The sequence below is a fragment of the Pogona vitticeps genome, chromosome 3 (genome assembly GCF_051106095.1).
Source record: "Pogona vitticeps strain Pit_001003342236 chromosome 3, PviZW2.1, whole genome shotgun sequence".
NCBI lineage: Eukaryota > Metazoa > Chordata > Lepidosauria > Squamata > Agamidae > Pogona > Pogona vitticeps.
In genome coordinates, this window is record NC_135785.1 from 131,702,911 (window position 1) to 131,714,410 (window position 11,500).

Consider the following 11,500-nt stretch of genomic DNA (forward strand, 5'->3'; position numbering starts at 1 on the left):
GGGTCCTCTTATACAGCCAGTCACCTTGTACGCCAGCAAATACGGTACAGTGGTGCCTCGCATAACGAGCGCACAGTTTAACGATGAATCCGCATAGCGATGCGGATTTTGTGATCGCTAATGTGATCGCATACCGATGTTTCTTCGCATTGCGATGGGGGGAACAGCTGTTCGGCGGTTCCAAAATGGCCACGGGAACACCCAAAATGGCCGCCGGAACACCCACAATGGCCGTCGGAACACACAAAATGGCCGCAGCCAGATGGGGAAACATCGTAGAACGGTGAGTTTTGGGCCCATTTGGAACAATGGGCTTTTCCGTTCCGTTTAGCGATGTTTCCCCATAGCGAAGGTTAATCTGGAATGGATTAACCTTCGCTATGCGGGGCACCACTGTATTTCAATTCTAAATCAGTGCCTGATGTCAGTAATGGACTGGATGAGGAAAAAATGAAATGAAACTCAATCTAGACAGAACAGAGGTGCTTCTGGTCAGTCAAAAAGCAGATCAAGGAATAGAGTTGCAGCCTGAGATGGAGGAGGTTACACTCCCTTTGAAAACACAGGTCCACATCTTATGGGTGCTCCAGGATTCACCTCTGAGCCTGGATGCTCAGGTTTCAGCAGTGGTTAGGAATGCCTTTGCTAGTGCACCAGCTGCCCCATTTTTTGAGAGGTCTGATCTTGCCATGGTGACACACGCTCTAGTTACTGTACATCTCTACTGGATTACTATAACACACTCTACGTGGGGCTGCCTTTGGAAAGTATTCGGAAACTGCAGAGGGTCCAAAATGGAGCAGCCAGATTGTTGACTGGGGCTGGTTACAGAGATCATCTCTCTCTCTCTCTCTCTCTCTCTCTCTCTCTCTCTCTCTCTCTCTCTCTCTCTCTCTCTCTCTCTCTCACACACACACACACACACACACACACACACACACACACACACACACAATTACAGCAGCTCCAGTTTCCAGGCACAATTCAAAGTGTTGGTTTAAACCTATAAAGCCCTAAATGGCTTTGGTTCAACATATTTAAAAGACCACATATTCCTCTATGAGCCTGCCTGGGCTTTAAGATCGTCATAGGAGACATTTCTCTCAGCCTCACCATTCTCACAGGTGTGCTTGGTGGGAACACAGGAGAGGGTGTTCTCTCTTGCTGCTCCCAGGCTCTGGAATTCCCTCCTGCAGGAAGCTAGGGTGACCCCATCTTTGTTGTCCTTCTGCAAGCAAGCAAAGACCTTTCTGGTGATTGTTGTAAGTTTTTCAGGCTGTTTGGTCATGTTCTAGAGGAAGAAAAACCTCTAGAACCCAGCCAAACAGCCCAAAAAAACCTATAACCATTGGATCCCGGTCCTGAAAGCCTTCGACAATACAAAGATCTTTCTCTTCAGGCAAGCTTTCCCTTAATACCTGGTGGTCTATGGGATGGGAGGGTGTTAAATGGATTGTTGGGCTCTGTTGTTTTAAATGTGTTTTAGTATTGATTTTATTACTGTTTTAATAATACTTGTTTAATTCTTTTTTAATATTTGTATAACTAATGTTTTTAGCTTTTAAATATTATCTTTTTAATGATATGAGCTGCCTTGGGTTCTTTCTAAGGAGAAAGGAAGGATTAACATATTTGAAATAAAATAAATAAATAAATGACTAGAATGAATGAGAATTCTCAAGTCAACCCTTAAATAATTCCCTGTTGATTCAGTATATCTATTCTAGTAGAGATGAGCAAGTGGGTTTTGCGTGTTATCAGGAAAACATAGTTTTGAAACAGGCAGTCCCATGATATACATTAAAGTAGGCAGAATGTGGCGTACAGGATGCATGTGTCCACTAGTCTCATATTTGTAATATTCCAGGACTGTTAGGACTCTTGAGCACCTCTCCATATCCACACAAAACAATGTTAATTTTTAATATACATATATTTGTTCAACTAATCAGTTCATGCCCTCTAGGACAGAGGTCCCCAACCCCTGGACCTGGTCGCGGAGAGAGATCTCCCCCCACCCCCTCATGCACTCCCCCCATAGCCCATTTGCACCTGCATGAGAGCGTGTGCGCACCCACAACAGCACTGTGCTATTATGCGCATGCACACAAGCACTGCACCGCCCTTTGTGCACGTGCATACCCACACAAGTGCTGCACCATCCTTTGCGCATGCACATGTGCGCAGGGGGGTGCCCCGCCTTCCCCAGCTGGTCCACAGGGCTAAAAAGTTTGGGGACCGCTGCTGCAGGAGCTTGGTGGATTTTTAAAAATTGTCCACAGGTGGGTGCAAGGAAGCTTTCTCAGTCTAACTCTCTTTTCTCAGTTAACCTCATTTTCCTATCAACCAAACCCCACTATAGCAACCTTCACAGTATATAAGATGTATGACTATCTTTAATAACTAAAACTTTACATTATACATATTAAGGAGTGTAGCATCAGGCTTCTGAAAAATCTGAAAAACGGTCCTTAGGCATGCTAGTTTCATCAATCTCTATATGATCTTCAATAACTTGATTTAATTTTTCAATCTTAGAAACCTACCAAGATGCAAAAACCACTTTTTATGTTCTCTGTTTATCATGAATAACTTTGGTCCTGTTTACTTTTTTTTGTGGCACAGAAGAGTCATGCTCTGTCCCCTCTTTTCTACCCTGCTCAGGGCTGTGGGTGCACTTGCTTGTACAGTGGTGCCTCGCATTGCGACGTTAATTCGTTCCGCAAAAATCGCTGCAGAACGAAACCGTCGCTATGCGATATTAAAAAGGCCCTTGGAAACGCATTAAAACGTGATTAATGCATTCCTATGGGCTTAAAACTCACCGTTCAGTGAAGATCCTCCATAGCGCAGCCATTTCTGGTGCCTCTTAAGCGAGGAATCTGCCACAGAAAACAGCGGATGGCCATTTTGTTTACCCAGTGGCCATTTTGAAACCACCAATCAGCTGTTTTAAAATTGTCGCTTTGCGATGCTCGGTTCCCAAAGCAGGGAACCGATCATCGCAAAGGGAAATTCCCCCATAGGGAACATCACAAAGCGATTGCTTTTGCGATTTCATCGCTAAACGGAGCAATCGCTATGCGAGGCACCACTGTACACAACTTCCTCTTACCTACTGGTATCAGTTTGGGACATTAAAAAACATTGTATTAAGTAATAGCCACATTAGTTGTACTCTTACACATATAGACAGGAATAGGTATTCCATTGAATAATAAATGGAAGATTCAAAAATGAATAATGTAAGAGTCAGAATAGTTTATACACAGTTTTGAACAAGGCATGCAGCCCATTCACCAGTGGATCAAATTACATTTATGTTCAAGCAATTTTGCTACATAAAAAGAATGTATAGTGACTATTGCAAAATAGCTTCATCACCACTTTTGAATATTTTCAGAACAAACGTTAAAGTATTATCAACTAAAGACTATTTCCCACCTTTGATTTCAACTGTAATTGACTTTCTGGATTTTCAGAAGGCAATTGGCACGGTCTCTCACCAAAAGCTGCTGAGAAAATCCTAAGAGGGCAGCTCCTCTTATGGACTGAGAATTGGTTGAGAATCAGGAAACAGAGACACAATGGGCAATTTTCACAATGGAGAGAGGTGAAAAGCAGTGTGCCCCAGGGATCTGTCCTAGGTCCAGTGCTTTTCAACCTGTTCATAAATGACGTGGAGACAGGGATAAGCAGTGTGGTGGCCAAGTTTGCAGATGACACAAAACGTTTCCGGGCCATGAAGACCAGAAGGGACTGTGAATAGTTCCAGAGAGATCTCTCCAAACAGGGAGAATCAGCGGCAAAATGACCAATTTGTTTCAATATAGGAGAATGTAAAGTACAGGTGTACCTTGGTTTACGAATTTAATGCGTTCTACGGGATGTTACATAATGCAAAAAAAATCATAAACCGTAATGTGGATTGCCATAGGAACAGAGGTGGCACTATAAACCTCCAGGCACAATGTATCCTGGGGAAACTTTCTTCGTACTCAAAAAGAAAGAAAGAAAGAAAGAAAGAAAGAAAGAAAGAAAGAAAGAAAGAAAGAAAGAAAGAAAGAAAGAAAGAAACGTAAACCAAGGCATTATTTTCAATGGATTTTGCTTCGTAAACTGAAAATTACATCAACCAAGATGTTCGTAAACCGAGGTACCACTGTAATACACATTGGGGCGAAAAATCAAAACTTAAGTTATCAGCTGATGGGTTCTGAGCTGTTCCTGACAGATCAGGAAAGAGATCTTGGAATGCTGATGGACAGCTCGATGAAAGTGTCAACCCAGTGTACGGTGGCAGTGAAGAAGGCCAATTTCATGATTGTCGTTGTTTAGTCGTGTCCGACTCTTCGTGACCCCATGGACCAGAGCACGCCAGGTCCTCCTATCTTACACTGCCTCCCGGAGTTGTGTCAAATTCATGTTGGTTGCTTCGATAATGCTTTAGCTGATAATGATAGGTCTCATTAAAAAGGGGATTGAAAATAAAACATTATAATGCCCTTCTACAAAATGCTGGTAAGACCGCACCTGGAGTATTGCGTACAGTTCTGGCCGTTGCACCTCAAAAAGGGCATAGTGAAACTGGAAAAGGAGCAGAAGAGAGTGACTAAAATGACTGGGCTGGGGCACCTCCCTTATGAGGAAAGGCTGCAGTGTTTGGGGTTCTTTAGTCTAGAGCAGGGGTCTCAAACTCAATTTACTTGGGGGCTGCTGGAGGCAGAGTCTGGGTGAGGCTGGGCCGCATCAGATTTTCCGCCAAGCAGAGCAAGAGCCCGATGAAGCCACCCAGGAGTTTCCTTAGCCTGGCTGGGGCTCCAAGGAGGAGGAGAGGTGCGCGAGCCCTCGTTGCTGGCCACGACCCCCTCCAGCTCCTTCTTCACTACCACCAGCAACAGCAGCAGGACGAAGAAGCGGAGAAGGGAGGGAGTGCCAGCGACCACTTAGCCGGGGGGGGGGGGGGGAGGAGGGCTCAAGATAATTTTTTGGAACAAACCATCACAGCCTTGCCAAAAAAAACCCATCGGTACCGACAAAATTAAACAGAATGGCACGCACACAAACACACACACACAGTCTCACACACACGGAGGTCCAGCAACCTTCCTCTGAGGGCCCCGGTCAAAAAAAGCACACTTAGCAGCAGCAGCTACCCCCACGACAGAGGAGCAAACTTTGCGAGGTGAGCCCAGGCAGCCTCCAGAGCTGAGGTGGCTGAAGCAGGACAAAGAGGAGGAGGAGGAGGACTGGTGCTGGGAGTGCCAAGAGAGAAAGAGAGGCAGAGAGCCACTTCCCTGGAAGAGGCAGCAGCAGCTGCTGTTGGCGGCGCTGTTAGAGGCGCTCTTCAAGGACAGGCTGGGAGCAAACTCCACTCTCAGGCATCGCTCGGTGGTGGCTCAGGCGCTCGGTGAAAAGGGCCTGCAGTGTGCCTTGCTCGCCAGCTCTCCCCCAAGACAGTGCCTCTTGCACCCTCCATCCAGAACAGCAGCGTGCCAGCTGGCAGACAGGCAGATGGAGGGTGCAAGAGGCGCTGTCTTGGGAGAGAGCCGGCGAGCAAGGCGAGGCTTTTTTTTTTACTCTTGACAGCAGAGGCACTTTGGGGGGGGCAGGCAAGGCGGGGGCCATAAGCTATTGTCTGGCGGGCTGCACGTTTGAGACCCCTGGTCTAGAGAAAAGGTCCCTGAAGGAAGACATAACAGACGTATAAAATTATGCTGAGGATGGATAAAGTGGATAGAGAGAAGCTTTTTTACCAGAACCAGGGGACATTCACTCAAATTGAGTGTTGGGAGAGTGAGAGCAGACAAAAGAAAATATTTCTTTACCCAGCGTGTAGTTAGTCTGTGGAACTCCTTGCCACAGGATGTGGTGATGGCATCTGGCCTAGATGCCTTTAAAAGGGAATTGGACAGATTTCTGGAGGAAAAGTCCATCACAGGTTACAAGCCACGATGGGAATGGCTTAAAACTTCAAAATGCTAGATGCAGGGGAGTGGTATCAGGAGACAGGTAGCTAGTTGCCTCGTATACTCCCAGAGGCCAATGTGAGGTACAGAAAGCTTGACTAGATGGGCCTTTGGCCTGCTCCAGCAGGCATTATGTTCACCAACAACATAGTTACAGTGGTGCCCTGCACCACGACGATAATCCATTCCCCTGAAATAGCTGTTAAGCGAAAACATCGTCCAGCAAAAACAGTTTCCCCATTGGAATGCATTGAAACCCATTTAATGCGTTCCAATGGGGAAATTACCTCGTCGTCCAGCGAAGATCGCCCATAGGAGAAGCCATTTTGCGAGCACCGATCAGCTGTTAAAATGGCTGCGCTGTGAAGCATGGGTCTGGAAAACACAGGGCAGCCATTTTGCGGAGCCGGAAAACATCATCGTCTTGCAAACAAACTGTTCACGAAGCACAGACCTAATCATCATCAAACGAAAATCCACCATAGGAGAAATTGTTTTGCGATCGCTATAGCGATCACAAAGTCACCGTCCTGCAGATTTGTCATACAGGGGGGTCATCGTCTAGTGAGGTACCACTGTATATGCTTTTCCAAGTTCACTCAGAATCAAGATGGACTCCAATGCATCAAAAGGGCAGCCATTTCCTTTTGCTAGATCTGTTACCTTTCTCCAACTTAAAAACTGTATACTGTACTGTTTACATTTCCTGTGCCACCCAAAGAGATAATGAGAGAGAAGAGAGAGATGGTCCACCTCCCCATTCCACTGAGTGGGAGAGTATAGGTGAATGAGTGACTGATCCTTCTGCTGTGCAACAAAGAGAGCAGGCAGAAGTACCTGCTACATTCTTTTTCTTTCAAACTTCTGTATCAGGACTTGTTCTCCCCTGTCCTTTTCCAGCTTCCACTGGAGGGATGAGAAAGAGAGAAGGTTGCTGTTTACTATTTACTTAATAGCAACTTCTCATGACCCAACCAAGTTCATTTCCTTCAGAAAGAAACTTCCAAGCATTAAGCATCACTTGAAAAAGAAATGTGTTCAGTACCAAGTAGAGTTATGATTAAACACAAATTTGCTGAAGAACACATTTCTCTCTTCTCAAACAGCTGAGAGCAGGATCAGCAGTACATCATCCCAACATATCAACAGTCACATGTGTGGTCAACACAGAACTGAGACAAACCCATTTAGGCTGTTTTCTAGCTCAGGCTTCTGTAACTTTCAAGGCTTGGTAGGTGACCATCCAGATAAAACACCATATACAGTACAGTACTTAACAAATCACTGACAAACTGTGTATAATTCTCCTGGAAAAAGTACTCAGCTAACCTGATGCTGGGGCCAAATAGGCTCATTAAATCGTCAGATTGCCATTGCTTTCTCAATGTGGCGCTTGACAGCCAAACTAGGGAGAGCCCCACCACTGGCCGTAATTAAGGTTTTTAAGGCCGCTAGTCTGTAGGAACCGCGGCGATCTCGGTATGCAATGGGGAAGAGGCAGTTCACAGATACGGGAGGAAAATAATTTCAGCAGTTCAGCATTGCCTCGGATACTTACAAATTTGGGTTTTTTGCTGCTGGCTCCGTCGCCTGGCGGTGGCTGTTCCCACCCAAGGCCGCTTTCTCTCGCCACAGGGTTCCTACGAAGCGAGTTATGCTCTCTGGCCTTCCCTCGGCCGGGAAGCGGTGGCCCCCTTTCCATGACGGCTGAGCAGGGTCTCCCTCCAAAGACGTGGCAATTAGACGCGAGCCGGTCGTGGCTCTAATCTGGGCGTCAGTTAATTACTCACTCGCTTCGCTACAGTCAACAAAAGGCAGTTGATATTTCACTGCCGCGGTGCCCCTCACGCTTCTGGCCCTGGCATGTCAGGCACTCCCTAAAAACTGCCGCAATCGCTAGGAAAAAAAATACGCATATTTAAAATCGTCTCCGCTCACGAAACCAAATCATCCCGCCACAGTCATCCCGCCTCCTCTTCCGCCTACGTCAAGCGAATCCGAATCCGAAGAACCCTCAGTGGTGCTTTCTTATTAGACGAACTATCTATCAATCGGAGCGAGCTTATTTCTCATAGGTGAAAGCGTTCAGCTGTGGCTTCAACGCCTTTCGGGAAACGTTCAACGCTCGGACTCCCGGCCGCGGTGCCGCCGGGGAGCGGCGCAGTTTGTTCAGAAGCCAGGGTGTAACGCGGAAGCCTTGTTCGTGTCTGTGTCCGGTCGGAAAAATATTTCCAAGTGTTGCTGTTGTCTTTCTGAGGACAAAAACAGCGAAGACAAAACAAAACTGAAGATCGTCGTGTGTGGCTAAATTGTGCAAAATTTTAAAAAAGTATTTTTGGTCGTGCATTTTATGTTGTGAAATCTTAGGAATAGAATGATATAAACGATGACTAATAACAGATAAGACGGAGGTAGAGACTGAGGAGACAATTTGAGTATCCCCTGAAATACCCTACGCATCGCTGGCTCCGAAATTTCAGCTCCTGGATAAGTCAACTTTGGGAGCAAGGAAGAGCAATACAGTGGTAACAGGTAGTGGAGTTCTGTAAAGGAGACAGCCACTATAATCATTTACATTTGGGAAACAGGATAAAAAGACGGTGAAGATTATTTCAGTTACAATCACTGTATTTTGCAATTCTCAGTAGCCCCAGGGGGCACACTAGGATGGCCATATGTGGTCCTTTAGGGAGGACAATCCTCCATTTAAAGAACTCTCCTCTGTTTTGGTGCCGCATAATTGGCCACCCTGACCCGTGTGAATTTACCTGGCTAAGCAGGGAAAGTAGATGCTTTGATTGGTAAATGTATCTAAAAAGCCCTCTCTCATTTTTTAAGTGAAATGTTCTGAGTAGGAGTCATTTTGTATAAAAGATTCAAGCCAGGCACACTGAGGCATGGCAGTAAGGATATATATGGCATGGCATGTCAATTCTGTATGAACTTTAGATGTGAGGTCAGTTCCAGGAGAAGATATTCTGAAAGCACCACGCTTCTGAAACAACTGATGCCTAGCTAGATATTTGAACAAAACTGCAGTCACCTCATTTATTTCCATTCTATTTGTATTTTCGGTAAGCTACAGAAAAGGCACAGGGTATTTCAGAGAGGGATTGGCTAGTAGACAGCGGAATTGAAGGAGACTGTATCAGGCTAAATAGGGTCACTTAAGGTCACTTTGAGGTTTGATATGCAATTTGGTGGAATCCTTGCAAGCGCAAGCAGTGATTTTGGGTCAAGAAACCACACTTAACCTCAAGCAAAAGTATTTGACCCACTTCCCCTTATTTATTAATTTTATTTTATTGGATTTCTTTAAAGGGAAGGAAGAAAGAAAAGAATGAAAGGCTCTGCCTCCTGTTTGCTCTGTCTAATTTTTAAATTTTTTTCCTAAAATGTGTAATTAAAAAAACTTTACTTTTTCTCTCCCCTTTCACAGAAGATGAAGCTTTCAGTTTCTCAATATTGTTAAGTGGCTTGGATCTGGAACCATTTTTATTTGTTTGTTTGTTTGTTTATTTATTTTATTTAACTTATATGCTGCCCACACTACCCGAAGGTCTCTGGGTGGCTTACAGCATTTAAAATACAATAAAAGGGCAAAATAATTAAAATGCAATTAAAATATATATTCTAAAAATTGCCATCAGACCTACAGCTGATATTATTTCAGTTAAAAGCCATTTGGAACAGGAAGGTTTTGAGCTGGCGCCGAAATGTCATCAGTGTCGGCACCAGACGAATCTCAGTCGGGAGGGCATTCCATAGTCTGGGGGCAGCTGCCGAAAAGGCACTTTCTCTACAAGCCCTCCCTCTTATCTCCTTAAGGGATGGCTCTTTCAAAAGGGCCCCCTGGTTAGATCTTAACTGCCGGGTAGGTTCATATGGAAGGAGGCGGTCCTTCAGGTATCCAGGGCTCAAGCCGTTTAGGGCTTTATATGTCAAAACAAGCACTTTGAATTGGGCCCGGGCAGCAACTGGTAACCAATGTAAATTAAACAGAATCGGCTTGATGTGATCTCTAGCAGCTCCACCACTCACCAGCCGCGCAGCTCGATTCTGGACCACTTGTATTCGCCGGACCGTCTTCAAAGGCAGCCCCACGTAGAGCGCATTGCAATAATCTATACGAGATGTTACCAGTGCGTGTGTAACTGTCATGAGACTCCGCTCGTCCAGGTAGGGCCGCAGCTGGTATAATTTCCGCAGCTGAAGGAAGGCGCCTCTGGCCACCGAGTCCATCTGGGCTTCCAAAGTTAGACTGGGGTCCAGGAGCACCCCCAGGCTGCAGACTCTGTCCCTTAGGGGGAGTGTAACCCTACTCAGGGCAGGGAACTGGCCCTCCAACCTGTCCGGTGAAGCACCCACTAACAGCACTTCTGTCTTGTCTGGATTGAGTTTCAATTTATTAACCCTCATCCAGTCCATTATCAGGTCCAGACACGAGTTCAGCACAGAAACCACCTCACCTGGATTGGTGGAAAACGAGAGGTAGAGCTGAGTATCGTCAGCATATTGCTGACTCCTCAGCCCAAACCTCCTGATGACCTCTCCCAGTGGTTTCATGTAGATGTTAAACAGCATGGGGGACAGTATTGAGCCCTGAGGAACCCCATGACATAAACGCCATGGGGCAGAGCAACTGTCCCCCAGCACCACCCTCTGGACACGGTCAGCCAGGAAGGAGCGGAACCACCATAAAGCAGTGCCCCCAACCCAGCCAGCCTATCCAGAAGAACACCATGGTCGATGGTGTCGAAAGCCGCTGAGAGGTCCAGGAGTATCAACAGGGTCACACTCCCCCTGTCTCTCTCCCGGCAAAGGTCATCGTACAGGGCGACCAAGGCAGTCTCTGTACCAAAACCCGGCCTGAAACCTGATTGAAATGGATCCATAAAATCCGTTTCATCCAGCAGTGCCTGGAGTTGCCCAGCCACAACCCGCTCCAACACTTTGCCCAAATAAGGGCAATAAATAATTATTAAGAATGTTATTGGAAAATCTTGAGAATATTGTATACTATGAAAGTAATATTATAATAGTAGTCATATTATATACTAAAATATGTGCATGAATGGTTTGAATGTTTGAAAGATGTCTGGAATTTGGGGGGACAACTGGGAAGACACTGAGATGTAAAAAAACAATTGTAAGCAAATCATGTAACACGATGTTTGACAAGCACAAACCAATGTAGATAGAGTGAAAAACTAATAAAATGTTTAAAAAAAACCCTATCCATTCTGAAGGAAATCAACCATGAGTGCCCACTGGAAGTACTGATCCTGAAGCTGAGGCTTCAATATTTTGGCCACCTCATGAGAAGAGAAATCTCCCTGGAAAAGATCTGATGTTGGGAAAGAGTGAAGGGAAGAGGAAAAGTGGGTGACAGAGGATGAGATGGATGGATAGTGTCATCGAAACTACCAATATAAATTTGACCAAACTCCGGGAGGCAGTGGAAGACAGGAGGACCTGATGTGCTCTGGTCCATGGGGTCATGAAGAGTCGGACACAATTTAACGACTAAA

The 11,500-nt window shown here is 45.7% G+C and overlaps 1 protein-coding gene across 4 annotated transcripts in view; it reads right to left on the bottom strand.

Annotated features, from left to right (window-relative positions):
- LOC110078403 (protein diaphanous homolog 3) overlaps positions 1 to 7,955 on the bottom strand; it is a 355,467-nt gene extending 347,512 nt beyond the window's left edge. Inside the window, exon 1 of one of the 4 annotated variants that reach the window (XR_013543712.1) lies at positions 7,528 to 7,955. Coding sequence is in view for 3 of the 4 variants with exons in the window: in XM_078390739.1 (XP_078246865.1) it covers positions 7,528 to 7,671 (144 nt within the window). In the remaining variant the exon portion in view is untranslated. The remainder of the gene's footprint in view (positions 1 to 7,527) is intronic. The other 3 variants (XM_078390739.1, XM_078390740.1, XM_078390741.1) reach the window with 3 other exon arrangements.
- Positions 7,956 to 11,500: the final 3,545 nt, after the last annotated feature.